This window comes from Ursus americanus, chromosome 16 (assembly GCF_024610735.1).
Source record: "Ursus americanus isolate L20-20 chromosome 16, mUrsAme1.1.p, whole genome shotgun sequence".
NCBI classification, from domain to species: Eukaryota; Metazoa; Chordata; class Mammalia; order Carnivora; family Ursidae; genus Ursus; species Ursus americanus.
The window spans coordinates 58,775,198-58,787,696 of record NC_142142.1 but is presented as its reverse complement, the minus strand read 5'-3'; the positions used below and the strand labels follow the sequence as shown (position 1 = coordinate 58,787,696).

At 37.8% G+C, this 12,499-nt stretch overlaps 1 protein-coding gene across 2 annotated transcripts in view; it reads left to right on the top strand.

The window, feature by feature from the left end:
• Positions 1–12,499, top strand: part of CUL5 (cullin 5) — an 87,791-nt gene that overhangs the window by 39,584 nt on the left and 35,708 nt on the right. For both annotated transcript variants that reach the window (XM_045797708.2, XM_087868472.1), the window contains 4 exons: positions 2,841–3,017; positions 4,791–4,932; positions 6,315–6,460; positions 6,544–6,624. In XM_045797708.2, the coding sequence (XP_045653664.1) occupies positions 2,841–3,017; positions 4,791–4,932; positions 6,315–6,460; positions 6,544–6,624 (546 nt within the window). The remainder of the gene's footprint in view (positions 1–2,840; positions 3,018–4,790; positions 4,933–6,314; positions 6,461–6,543; positions 6,625–12,499) is intronic.

Here is a 12,499-nt window from a genome sequence, read left to right as displayed (position 1 = left end):
TGTTTATTTTTTGCTATTGAGTTGTAGGAGTTCTTTGTCTGTTTTGGGTGTTAGCTCCTCGTCAGATCGGTGACGTGCGGTGATTTGCTCCCGTTACAAGGTTGTCTTTTCATTGTGTCCGTGGTTCCTTTGCTGTGCCACAGTCCTGTAGTTTGAGGTGGTCCACTTGTTTATTTTTGCTTTTGTTGCTTTTGGTGTCACATTCAAAAAAATCATCACCAAGGCCTATGTTAAGGAACTCACCTAAGCCTGTGTTTTCTTCTAGGAGTTCTATGGTTTCAGGTCTCAGGTTCAAGTCTTTAATCCATTTTGAGTTAATTTTTGCACATTGTGCAGGATAGCAGTGCGGTTTTGTTCTTTTGCACGCGGCTGTCCAGTTTTCCCAGCGCCATTTATTGAAGAGACTGTCCTCCCCATTGTATATTCTTGGCTCCTTGGTTGTGAACTAGCTGCCTGTATACGTGTGGGTTAGTTTCTGGGCTCTGTGTTCTGTCCCGCTGATCTCTGTGTCTGTTCTGATGCCAGCACCACACCGTTTTGGTGATGACAGAGCTCTGTAACATAGTTGGACGTCAGGAAGGTGATGCCTCCAGCTTTGTTGTTCTTTCTTAAGATTGCTGGGACCGTTCTGGGTCTTTTGTGGTTCTCTACAAGTTGTAGGACTGGTGGTTCTTTTTCTGTGGAAAATGCCATTGGACTTTTGATAGAGATTGCATTGAGTTTGTATGGTTCTGGTAGTGTGGACATTTTAATGCTATTATTCTTCCATTCTGTGAGCACCGAATATCTGTCCATTTATTTGTGTCTTCTGTTTGTTTCATCCGTGTCTTAGAGTTTTCAGTGTACCGTTCTTTCACCTCCTTGGTTGAGTTTTTTTGTAGGTATTCTTGGGATCTATCCCAGAGATACAAGGTTGGTTAGTTCAACATCCACAAGCGAATCTTTGTGAACCACCACGTTAACAATATGAAGTATAAAAATCTTATGATCATCTCAAATAGATGTAGAAAAAGCATTTGACAAAATGCAACATCTGTTTATGATAAAAACTCTTAAAAAGTGGGTATAAAGGGAATGTACCTCAACATAATAAAGGCAATATATGACAAACCCACAATCACTCAATGTAGAAAATCACACTCAATGTAGAAAAGCTAAAAGCTTTTCCTGTAGGATCAGGAACGGGACAAGAATGTGAACTCTCACCACTTTGATGCAGCATAGTACTGGAATAGCAGTCAGACAAGAAAAAGAATTAAAAGGCATCCAAGTCAAAAAGGAAGATTTAAAAAAAAAACAAACCCGTCACTCTTTGCAGATAACATAATATAGAGAAAACCATGAAGATTCCACCAAAAAACTGTCGGAACAGACAAATTTAGTAAAGACGCATGATACAAAATCAATGTACAAACGTCTGTTGAATTTCTTTACACTTAAACTATCAGAGAAATTTAAAAAACAATCCCATTTATAGTTGCATCAAAAAGAATAAAATATGGGCACCTGGCTAGCTCAGTCAGTTAAGCGTCTGCCTTCGGCTTCGGTCATGATCCCAGGGTCCTGGGATGGAGCCCCGCATTGGGCTCCCTGCTCAGCAGGGAGTCTGCTTCTTCCTCTCCCTCTGCCCCTCCCCCCAACTTGTACTCTTGTTTTCTCTTTCAAATAAATAAATAAAATCTTTAAGGAAAAAAAAGAAGAATTGCATGCTCTACCAACTGAGCCAGCCAGGGGCCCCAGTCCTTAGTATTTCTCTGTTATCAGTTGTAATGTCTCCTATTTTATTTCTGATATTGTTTGAGTCCTCTCTTTTTTTCTTGGTGACTGTGCACAGGTTTGTTATGAACTTTTTTTGGGACATAGATATTTATGGCAGCATTTTTCGTGATAGCCAGTGGGTGGAAATAACCCAGATGTCCATCAGTGGACAAAATAGATAAACATAATGTGGTATATCTATAAAATGGTATAGAGTTCAAACATAAAAGGAATAAAGTATTGATATATCCTAGGACTTGGGGGTCCCTTGAAACTGTTAAATGAAAGAAGTCAATTATTAATGTCTGCGTATTATAGGGGCACCTGGGTGGCTCAGTTGATTAAGCTTCTGATTCTTGATTTCAGCTCAGGTCTTGATCTCAGGGTCATGAATTCAGGCCCTGCATTGGGGGTGCTGGGTGGCTCAGTCAGGTGGACTGAGTCCATCTCTTGGTCTCACATAGGGTTGTGATCTCGGGGTGGTAAGATCGAGCCCTGGGTAGGGCTCTGCATGAAGCATATGGTTGGCTTGGTATTCTCTCTTTTCCTCTGCCCCTCCCCTTCTTGTGCACGTGTTCCCTCCTTCCCTCCCTTGCGTGCGCTCTTTGTCTCTCAAAAACAAATAAATCAATAAAACGTTTAAAAAAAAAAGTCTACATATTACATGTTTCCTTTCATATGGAAGTCTGGAACAAGCAAGTATGTAGACACTGAAAGTAAATTAGTGGTTGCTTACGGCTGGACAAGGGATGGATGGGAGTGATAGTTAGGGAAGGCCAAAAAAGTGATGGCTTAAGGATATAGGGTTTTAGGGTTTTTTCACTGAAATATAGTTGACGTAAAACATTTTATTAGTTTCATGTATACGTTATGATTTTACATATGTACCAACATTGCCACAGTAAGTATTTGTGAAAATGTTTTTATTTTTCTTGGATATATACATGTTTTAATTTCTCTTAGATATAATATAGTTTGTACGATAAATAAAATATTTTATATTTATAGCATGAATGTGGTCTGTTATTCTTTCAAACACCTACCTGTATTTATTTCAAATTCGTACGATTCTTTTTTTTCAGCGAGTACTGAGCCATCAAGATGATACAGCTTTGTTAAAAGCATACATTGTTGAATGGCGAAAATTCTTTACACAGTGCGATATTTTACCGAAGCCTTTTTGTCAGTTGGAGATTACTTTAATGGGTAAACAGGGCAGCAATAAAAAATCAACTGTAGAAGACAGTATTGTTCGAAAAGTAAGTTAATTGTTGCATTTTTTACCCTAATAGTGCTCAGAAAGAGGGTGATTTTACAACTTTAGAAAGTAATTCAGATTTTAAGTGGGTTTTTCTACTTGATGTATAAATTCCTTTTCGACTCTTGCTGGGTTTTACTGAATACTACTAACTTTGTTCCATCCACGTTTAGCTGCACTTCTCTTTCTTTATGTCATGTGGTGTTAAGTTGTGGATCTGTGTCCTCAGACTTTACTCCCTTGCTTTCTCCTTTTCCTGGTTTTATCTTCAGTATTCTATTTCCTACTTTGTATTTCCTTTAAATTACTTTTTTCCTTTTTCAAAAATCTCTTGTTAGGTTACCTTCTTGTATCTTTGTGTTTAATTGTGGCTAAACTGTTGTTATTTACATGATATTCTTTTTACTTGATTCCAGTTATCATGAACTCATTATGTACTGTGTTCATTTTCATATTTTTGCATAGTTTCTAGTTAGAAGCTCTGTGTCCAGTAATCCCTCGTGATTTAATGTAAAGAACTCAGCTTTGAAAGTGGAATTCCTGGTTTTCTTTTCAACTCTTCAATCAGTAATGACCTAAACTCTCTGTCCTCATTTCTCATATGTATTTCTGCTTCTGAGAATCAAGTGAAAACATAGATTTGAAAAGTAAAAAAGTGAAAAGTGCCTCTTGGACTTTAAGCAACTTGCTCCTTGCTGTGATGGTTATAGCAACAAAGTCAGGCATTCAAATAGTGGCATAGGCATTCCTGCCCCTTCCCAGCTCTAAACTTTGTGCTGATGTGGACAGGGATGCCATGAATTTAGACACCCAGTGGTTCTCCAGTAGTAGAAATAACTGTAGTGTGAGAAATTATCCCCTTCCCCCCCAAAAGAAAAAGAGAAATACTTCTAGATGCTTTTTAATTTGCAGTTTCATAATCTTGTCCTCTCTTGTTTTTCTGTTATTCTTTCAATTTATACCATTCCCTACTGATTACAGGAATCAGCATCATTTAATGATTAAGAGCCTAGATTCTGGGACCATACCTGTTGGAGTCACATCCCAGTGTTGCCATTTATGAGCTGTATAAGTGTGGGGAAGCTAGCTTTCCTCTCAGTGCCCCAGATTCTACATTTCTAAAAAGGGAGATAACAGTACTGATTTATTGGTTTTGAGGATTAAATGAGTTACTTGTGAAAAGCACTTAGAGCCGTGCTGGGTGTGTAGTGAATGTTGCATACCTGCTCTTGTTATTATTGATGCTGGTGCTGTTGTCGTTAATACATTTTCTGTATCTGACACAGTTTCTTGGAATGATGATACATATAGCTGTGTATATAACATTGCCGTCATTTAAGTGGAACATCTGTCAGGTGCATTTGTGTGTTTTTTTTAAAGGTCCAGTATCACACAGGTTTTCATTTGGTGCTTTTTGCATTTATTGTGTGTTTATACAAACATGTATATGAGCATTCCAAACACCAGTATTGCTGAAATTTAACCTTGTATTTATAGGAGAGGATAACCTTTAACATGTATTGTTATATTTAATTTTTACAACAATCACTTGAAATTTGTATTATTATTTGTACTATTTTACAGATGGGAAATCCAGTAAATAAGTTAACATTTAACCAAACTTAAACACACTCATTCCCTGAAGTATTCAAGTGAATATAGGCCTAAGAATTTGATCTCCTTTTTTAGTATTTCTAGTTAAAATTTTTTGTGTGTCTGTAGGATACCTGGTATATGAATAATTGAGATGACTGCATATTTCTTTTTTTCCTAGCTCATGCTTGATACATGGAATGAGTCCATCTTTTCAAATATAAAAAACAGACTCCAAGACAGTGCAATGAAGCTGGTACATGCAGAAAGACTAGGAGAAGCTTTTGATTCTCAGCTGGTCATTGGAGTAAGAGAATCCTATGGTATGTTCTGAACTTTTATGATCATAATTTTTTTCTGGAAATTCTGCGACCGTTGCAGAATATAGTACCATCGGAGTTATGTGTGCTATGCAATAGTCATGTCTACTTTTGGTGCCAGGTGCTTTGAAGAGCCCACAGAAGGTAGTAAATCTCTTCAAGGAAATACGGGAAAAAGGTCTATATTCCTGTGATTAATATTGGTTTTCTCCATCTCATTCAGTTCTTGGCTGGTGAATCCTTTCAGTGACCTAAATTAGAGAAATGTAGATTTGAATCGATAGCTCAGAAAAGGTGGTAACTGGTTTTGTCCTGTTTTCAGAAAGTACGTTTATTCCATGTACACATTCCTCTCTGAACTTTTCAGTGTCTGACTATGATACTCTGGTTTGTTCTTTAAATCAGATAACACTGTTTTCTCTGAGAATGCTCCTCCTCCCGCTTTACTTGTCGCTCGTCCGCATCCTGTTTGCTGGCGGAGGCCTTCCCTGATTCCCAGACTAGGTCAGGTCCCTCTCACATGGCTTCATAGTCCCGGTGCCTCCCTCTCATCACTTTAGTTCACTGTGTGGTTGACACCGTTTCTTTATTGAACGTAGAACGTGGGCACTAAGAATGCCTCGGTAAGAATTTTTTGTATTAATGAACCTTCAGCTGTCTTCGATTGTCTCTCTCTGTTGCCCCCATATTTCTTTAGGTATCAAAGTCTTTAGGCTTTCATTACCCATGCTGTTGAAATTTATTCCTTCTTATTTCAACTACTACCAGTTTATACTGTGTAAACTCTGCTTCTGGACTTTTGAAACAGTCTTCTTACAGTGATCTTAGCACTATCATTTAACCCACATACTGTTCACAAGGTGAACTTTTAAGTACAATTTTGTTATTATTTTTCTTGGCATTTAGTGGTACACCATGCTCAAATCAGGGAGCTGAGGCTCTCCACAGCTACGCCTAACTTCCCATTCTGCCTTGTTTTCTATTAACCTTACGGTCCACTCAGACAACCTGGTCATTTTACCTTGACTTGGCCTTGTGACTTCTTCCCAATATTTACTTCCTTTACTAGCTTCCGTGTAAATTCTAGTTTTTCTTTAGACTCATCTCAAATCCCATCTCGGCTGTGAATGGTTTCTTGACCATCTAGTTGGAAGTCATTCTCTTTCCTATTCAGAATACAATAGACCATGTTGTCTGTACTGTTTGTCACTTGAGTGCTTTATGTGTTACCTACAGAGAAGGATTTTGTCTTGCATAATTATGTTCTCCTGAGCGTTGTCATAGTCCCTTGCACATAATGACTCCTCACTATTTATTTCATTTTTTGTACTCAAAATACTGGTTTAAAGTGTAATTAGAGTAAAATTTTATTTTCTGTTTTTCAGTTAACCTTTGTTCTAATCCCGAGGATAAGCTTCAAATTTATAGGGACAATTTTGAGAAGGCATACTTGGATTCAACAGAGAGATTTTATAGAACACAGGCACCCTCGTATTTACAACAAAATGGTGTACAGAATTATATGAAATATGTAAGTCAGAACTGAGTCTGTGTGATCATTTGAGCTGTTCTCTTGATATTCTTAAAAATGATTGCTATTTTGCTTCTGGGCAGGCAGATGCTAAATTAAAAGAAGAAGAAAAACGAGCACTACGTTACTTAGAAACAAGACGGGAATGTAACTCTGTTGAAGCAGTAAGTAACTGTGTGATCGTGTATTCTTTGAGATTATTTCAAGTAGTTGCCCAGGGATGGCAAATATGTGATGCGAGTATTCTTACTCATCCTTCTCACGTCTCTGACCAGCATGACTAATGCGTTTAGTACCCTTGTCCCGGTGCCCGAGCACAGCTGCAGAAGGCCCCTTACTCAGGACTCAGTCCTTGTTCTTGTGCGCTGATGTGCAAGATGAGATCTATTTGCCATCCCTGCTCTGACTTCGTTACGTTTAATGTACTTAATTTTTAACAGTCTCCTTATATTATGTTTTATGTGCATCTGTAGTTAACCGTTTTAGTGATTTTCATGTTGCAAGTAAAATATGCTCCCTAGAGATACAGTTGATTCTTGTTATTCACAGTGATTTTGTTCCGTAAAGTGACTGTGAACACTGAATTAGTGAGTACTGATCAAATCATTACTTCTAGGGGATATTTATTCTTGTTATGGGAAGATGTTTTCAAACTTGTCATGAGATGAAATATTACTTGATCAGGGAACATCAGTCTTTATATTGTTATTTTGTTTTTCTTTATACTGTAAGTTCCTCAAAAAACAAACAAAACTGATCAGAGATAGTAGCCATGTTACAATATCTGTCCTGAGCGTTTTCTTAGAGAGAATGACCTAAATGTGCTATAGTAAGGAAAACAGCAGTCACGTTCGCGAGAGTCTTAGAAATTGCTCACATATGGCAGTGGTACTTCCTCCAATTCCCTTCAGTCTTTGGAGCCTAGGAACTGGATTTAGATTTACATTCAAGGGGGCAATATTCCTGTTTGCCTGTGACCAAACATTTTCCAGCTATGGATGGATTTCTTTCTTTCTTTCTTTATTTGCTTCTGACTTTTCTTCAGCTCTTCCGTCTTGAATGATAGTCATGTTTATGCCTTGTTCAGAAAACAGGTTGAGTTGGATTTTTTCCCCTCTTGGCTTCTTGTTTTGTTTTGTTTTCTGTTTGTCTTGCTTTACATGATATACAGTGTATTTCCTCTTTTAGTGGTTAAATAACTTTCATATTGGCCAGAAAAGAGGGCTAATTTCATGGTTGTTTATAGAAATTTTCTGTAGAAATTTAAAGCCAGGCTTGGACTTCATCCAGAATGCAGGGAAGGCTGTTGAATGTTTTTTAAGCAAGTGTGCCATGCTCAGAGTTATCCCCCGAGGAGATTAATCTGGTAACGGTATGAAAGAGGAGTTGGAATGGGAAAGAGAGAAGAGGAGAAGGTAGGAGGTTTTGCAATAATTCATGCAGGGGTTTAGGAGTACCACGTAGATGATAGCAACGGGGACGTAGCTGAGCGAGTAGAGAGAAAAAGACTTCCTAGAAGTGGAACATGGTGTCATATGGATGGGGCTAAAGGTTAAAGGGAGCGGAGTCTGTAGTGTTCCCAAGGCTCTGGCCTGGGGGAATTCACTGCTACGAGAGGTTGGGGGGAAAAGTAAGTCTCAGTCCTGCGTCAGAAATAGGAGTCAGTGTGAGGGGTTCGAGTTGATGGATGTGCCCGTAGCATCTGGCTGGGATGTTGCAGTTCCGTGAGATAGAATTGTTGTTTTTCTCCTCTAGTTTATACAGCTTAGTTGTATCATATTTATATGAAGCCTAAGGAGTTCAACTGTAGATGTCTAAGATAAGAGAAAGCAAGAAAAAGATGATGACAATGGTAGATAGTCAGCTGCACATGATAGTTGGTATAGAGCAAGTAAGCCTCCCTTTCTACTTCATGTATTTTTATTTTTTAAGATTTTTATTTATTATTTGAGAGAGAGTGAAAGCAAGAGAGATCACAGAGGGAGAGGGAGGAGCAGACTCGCCGCTGAGTGGAGAACCCAGTGTGGGGCTTGATGCCAGAACCGTGGGATCATGACCCCATCTGAAGGCAGAAACTTAACCAACTGAGCTACCCAGGCGCCCCTCCCCTTCTACTTCAAAGCGCACGCGCACACGCACACGGAAAAAAGTTAAAATAGAAGGTGTGAATTTACTTTTTCACAGTTACCAAATAGCGTGAGCATCTCATCAAGCTAAAGGACTTTAGGGTTCAAAGATAAGTTTTTTCATTACAGTTTTCAACAGAGAGACCCTAAGTGTAATACAGCGTGCTTCCAAAGAAACTGTACTTTATTTGGGATGTGGGAGGTCTTTTGTGTGGTTTGTTTTTCTTTTGTTTTGATTTTCTGCTTATTTTTAAAAATGAACTCTTGACTCAAGTAATAAGGTATATACAGAAAAGTGCACAGAAATCTCAGGTATGCATTATCACAAAGTGAACATACCTATAAAATCACCGTGACAATAATTACCAGCAATTCTGAAATCATCCATCATGCCCTCTCCAAATTAGTCTAACCATCTTTTTCTTCAAAGGTTATCACTCTCTTAACTTTTAATGACGTAGATTAATATGCAGTTTGTACAGCAATATTTGGTGCAGAGGAGAAATAAGTACCAAAACTGCAGGATTAATTTTAACATTGGGAATTTCAGATTTAATGAAGATGTATTGTTGTTTATACACCTCACTGAGCTAAGGCCCTTATACTGTGTACGTAACATTTATTATATATTTGTTAATTTATAGTTTCTGTTTTCAAAGAGAAATGATATATATTAAAATGAAGTATGTTGTGATGGAAGGAACAGTAAACCAAAAAATCACCAAGTCCTGATATAAATAAAATATAAAGAGCATTATTTGAATTGCTAGTAAGAAACAAGTCCCTTTCTACACTACAGACTATTCAGAACAGACTTACTGCCCTAAATTCTCTGGGAAGAATTATCAGCCATCAGAACATGCAATGGTATGTACTTACCTGTTAGACTATTCTTATTAATGGAGGACAATTACAGTATAGGGAAAAGATATTTTACTGTTAACAGTCACTTCATATGGGGCTATACTGTAGTGCACACCAGAATTTAAGATTAAAGTATGTATGTTTTTGGCATTTATGTTTTTCTCTGTAAATTAGCAAATTATTGTCATTGATCAATTACCTTCTTTGTATTTAGTTAGTATAAATCAATATCAATTTTTTCAACCTGACTAGTTTTTTTTTATATATGCAGAGAAACAAGTTTTTCGACCTGTATTGTGTATAGTAGAGAAAATCTTACCTAGGTAGTACCCAGTTGTGAGGCCAGGCCTCCTAAATGTCAGATGAACATCTCAAGTAATGTTACTATAGTACTTAGCAGCTCCCTGGATTCTTTCATTGTTATCAGAGTTTTGTTATCTTGGATATTCCAAGCAGCTGATAACATCATTTGCAAATAATGATGCTTTTGCCTAATATTAATATCTCCTATTTCCTTCAAAAGACTCAATCTATTAGTAGTTAATTTGGGAAAAATGTTAAATATGGGGGATCCTTGCTTCTTCAGTCTTTGATGGGAGTGCTTCCACATTTTCATCATTAAGTGTGGTGTTGCATTTTGGCATGATGTATGCATTTTGTTACGTTAAGAAACTATTCATTTATTCTTCTTTTATGAAGAGTATTATTAAAAATGTATATACTTTAGTCCCAAAGCCAGTATCTTACTTAATGGAGAAACGAGTCATTTCCACTAAGATCTTGAACAAGGCGAGGATGCCCACTATTTCTGCTGCTTTTTAACATTGTATAAGAGGTATTAGCCTCTGCAGTTAGACTGGAGAAATCAGTTGGAGGTATGAGAACGGGTGAGCAGAAGTAAAACTCTCAGTTTGGAGATGATATGATAGTATATTTGGAAAACTCCAGACAATCAACGATAAAACTAACTCAAACAATAAAGCAATTCAGTAAGGTAGTAGGATATTAAATTAACATGCAAAAACCAATAGTCTTCTTATACACAAATAATAAACAGGATATAATATTAAGGAAAACATCACTTATGGTATTAACAAAGAAAATTAAACACTTGGGAATAAATTTAACAAGAAATATATGAGACCTGTAAGAGGAAAACTTTTTAAACATTCAAAAAACACAGAAGTAAACTCAAAAAAATGGAAAGACATCCCTTGTTCTTAAATTCTGTGACTTAGAATTATAAAGATGTCAGTTCTTCCCTAAATGAATTTATAAATTCACTGTAATGCCAAGGCAAATACTAACAACTATTTAATGAAGTTAAGACAAGTTGATGTGTGGGGGGCCTGGGTGGCTCAGTCGTTAAGTGTCTGCCTTCGGCTCAGGGCGTGATCCCAGCGTTCTGGGATCGAGCCCCGCATCAGGCTCCTCTGCTGGGAGCCTGCTTCTTCCTCTCCCACTCCCCCTGTTTGTGTTCCCTCTCTTGCTGGCTGTCTCTCTCTGTCAAATAACTAAACAAAATCTTAAAAAAAAAAAAAGACAAGTTGATGTGAAAGTTTGTGTGGAAAAATAAACATGTAGGAATAGCCAGGAAAACACTGGAAAAGAAAAACTATGAGTAGAAAGCCCTACCAGACATTAAGACATCCTTCATAAAATAGTGTGGTAATTGTGCATGAATGGATAGGGGACCAGTGGGATGGAGTAGACAGTCCAGAATTTTATGGGACAAAGGTTGGATCTCAAATCATTGGGGATAAAGATAGACTTAGAAGATGGTGATGGGACAACGCAGTAGCCATTTGGAAAAAGATGAGTTTGTATATTACAGCATTCAGAAGAATAAACACCAAATAGGTCAGGGATTGAAATGCTAAACATGAAATCATATAGGTACAAGAATAATTCCTCTTTTAACTTTGGTTTAGGGGAAAGCTTTTTAACATGACTCAGAATTCAGAGCCAATAAAAGGAAAGATTGATGAATTTGACTACATTTTTTAAATTGTGGGGGTGCCTGGGTGGCTCAGTCGTTAAGCGTCTGCCTTCGGCTCAGGGCATGATCTCAGGGTCCTGGGATCAAGCCCCACATCGGGCTCCTCTGCTGGGAGCCTGCTTCTTCCTCTCCCACTCCCCCTGCTGTGTTCTTTCTCTTGCTGGCTGTCTCTCTGTCAAATAAATAAATTTTAAATCTTAAAAAAAATAAAATTGTGAAAACCATAAACAAAGTCAAAAGAGAACTGACAATCTGGGAAAGAATATTTGCAACATATATCACAGAGAAAGGCCTATTAGCCCTGCTATATAAAGAACTTTTAAAAATTGAGGAACAAAAATGGGTAAGAACCCGGTAGAAAAATGTTGAGAAAAGATACAGACAGATGACACAAATATATACCTAATACTGGCTATCAGACATTTGGAAAATACTCAGACTCATTCTTATAGAAGAGTTCCACCTTATAAACATGGAGGGTTTTGACAGTCCCTATTAGGCAAATATCACAGTAATAATTGTTGTAGACAAGCTCCGAGAATGGATATTAAAGTTAATAACCAAAACTGTGAGGTAAAATGGAGTACATTAACAGCTTCAAAGTATATTCCCCAGGATATGTTCTAAGGGAAAAATAGTAACTTTACAATGCAGAAACCCAAAAGACACTATCTTTTTTTTTTTTTTTTTAAGATTTTATTTATTTGATGCAGAGAGAGAGCCAGCGAGAGAGGGAACACAGTGGGGGGAGTGTGAGAGGGAGAAGCAGGCTTCCCGCTGAGCAGGGAGCCCGGTGCAGGGCTCAGTCCCAGAACGCTGGGATCATGACCTGAGCCAAAGGCAGACGCTTAACGGCTGAGCCACCCAGATGCCCCCCAAAGACACTATCTTAATCAAGTGAGTAAGGTTAACATCACCAGTTGGAGGGACATACTGACATGGTGAACCTCTTGATGTGATGCACTGAGAAGACAACCTCATTCCTGTGGTGTTCTCATCAAAAATGGATAACCTTATTCTAATGAGAAAAGATTGAACAGTCTCAAATTG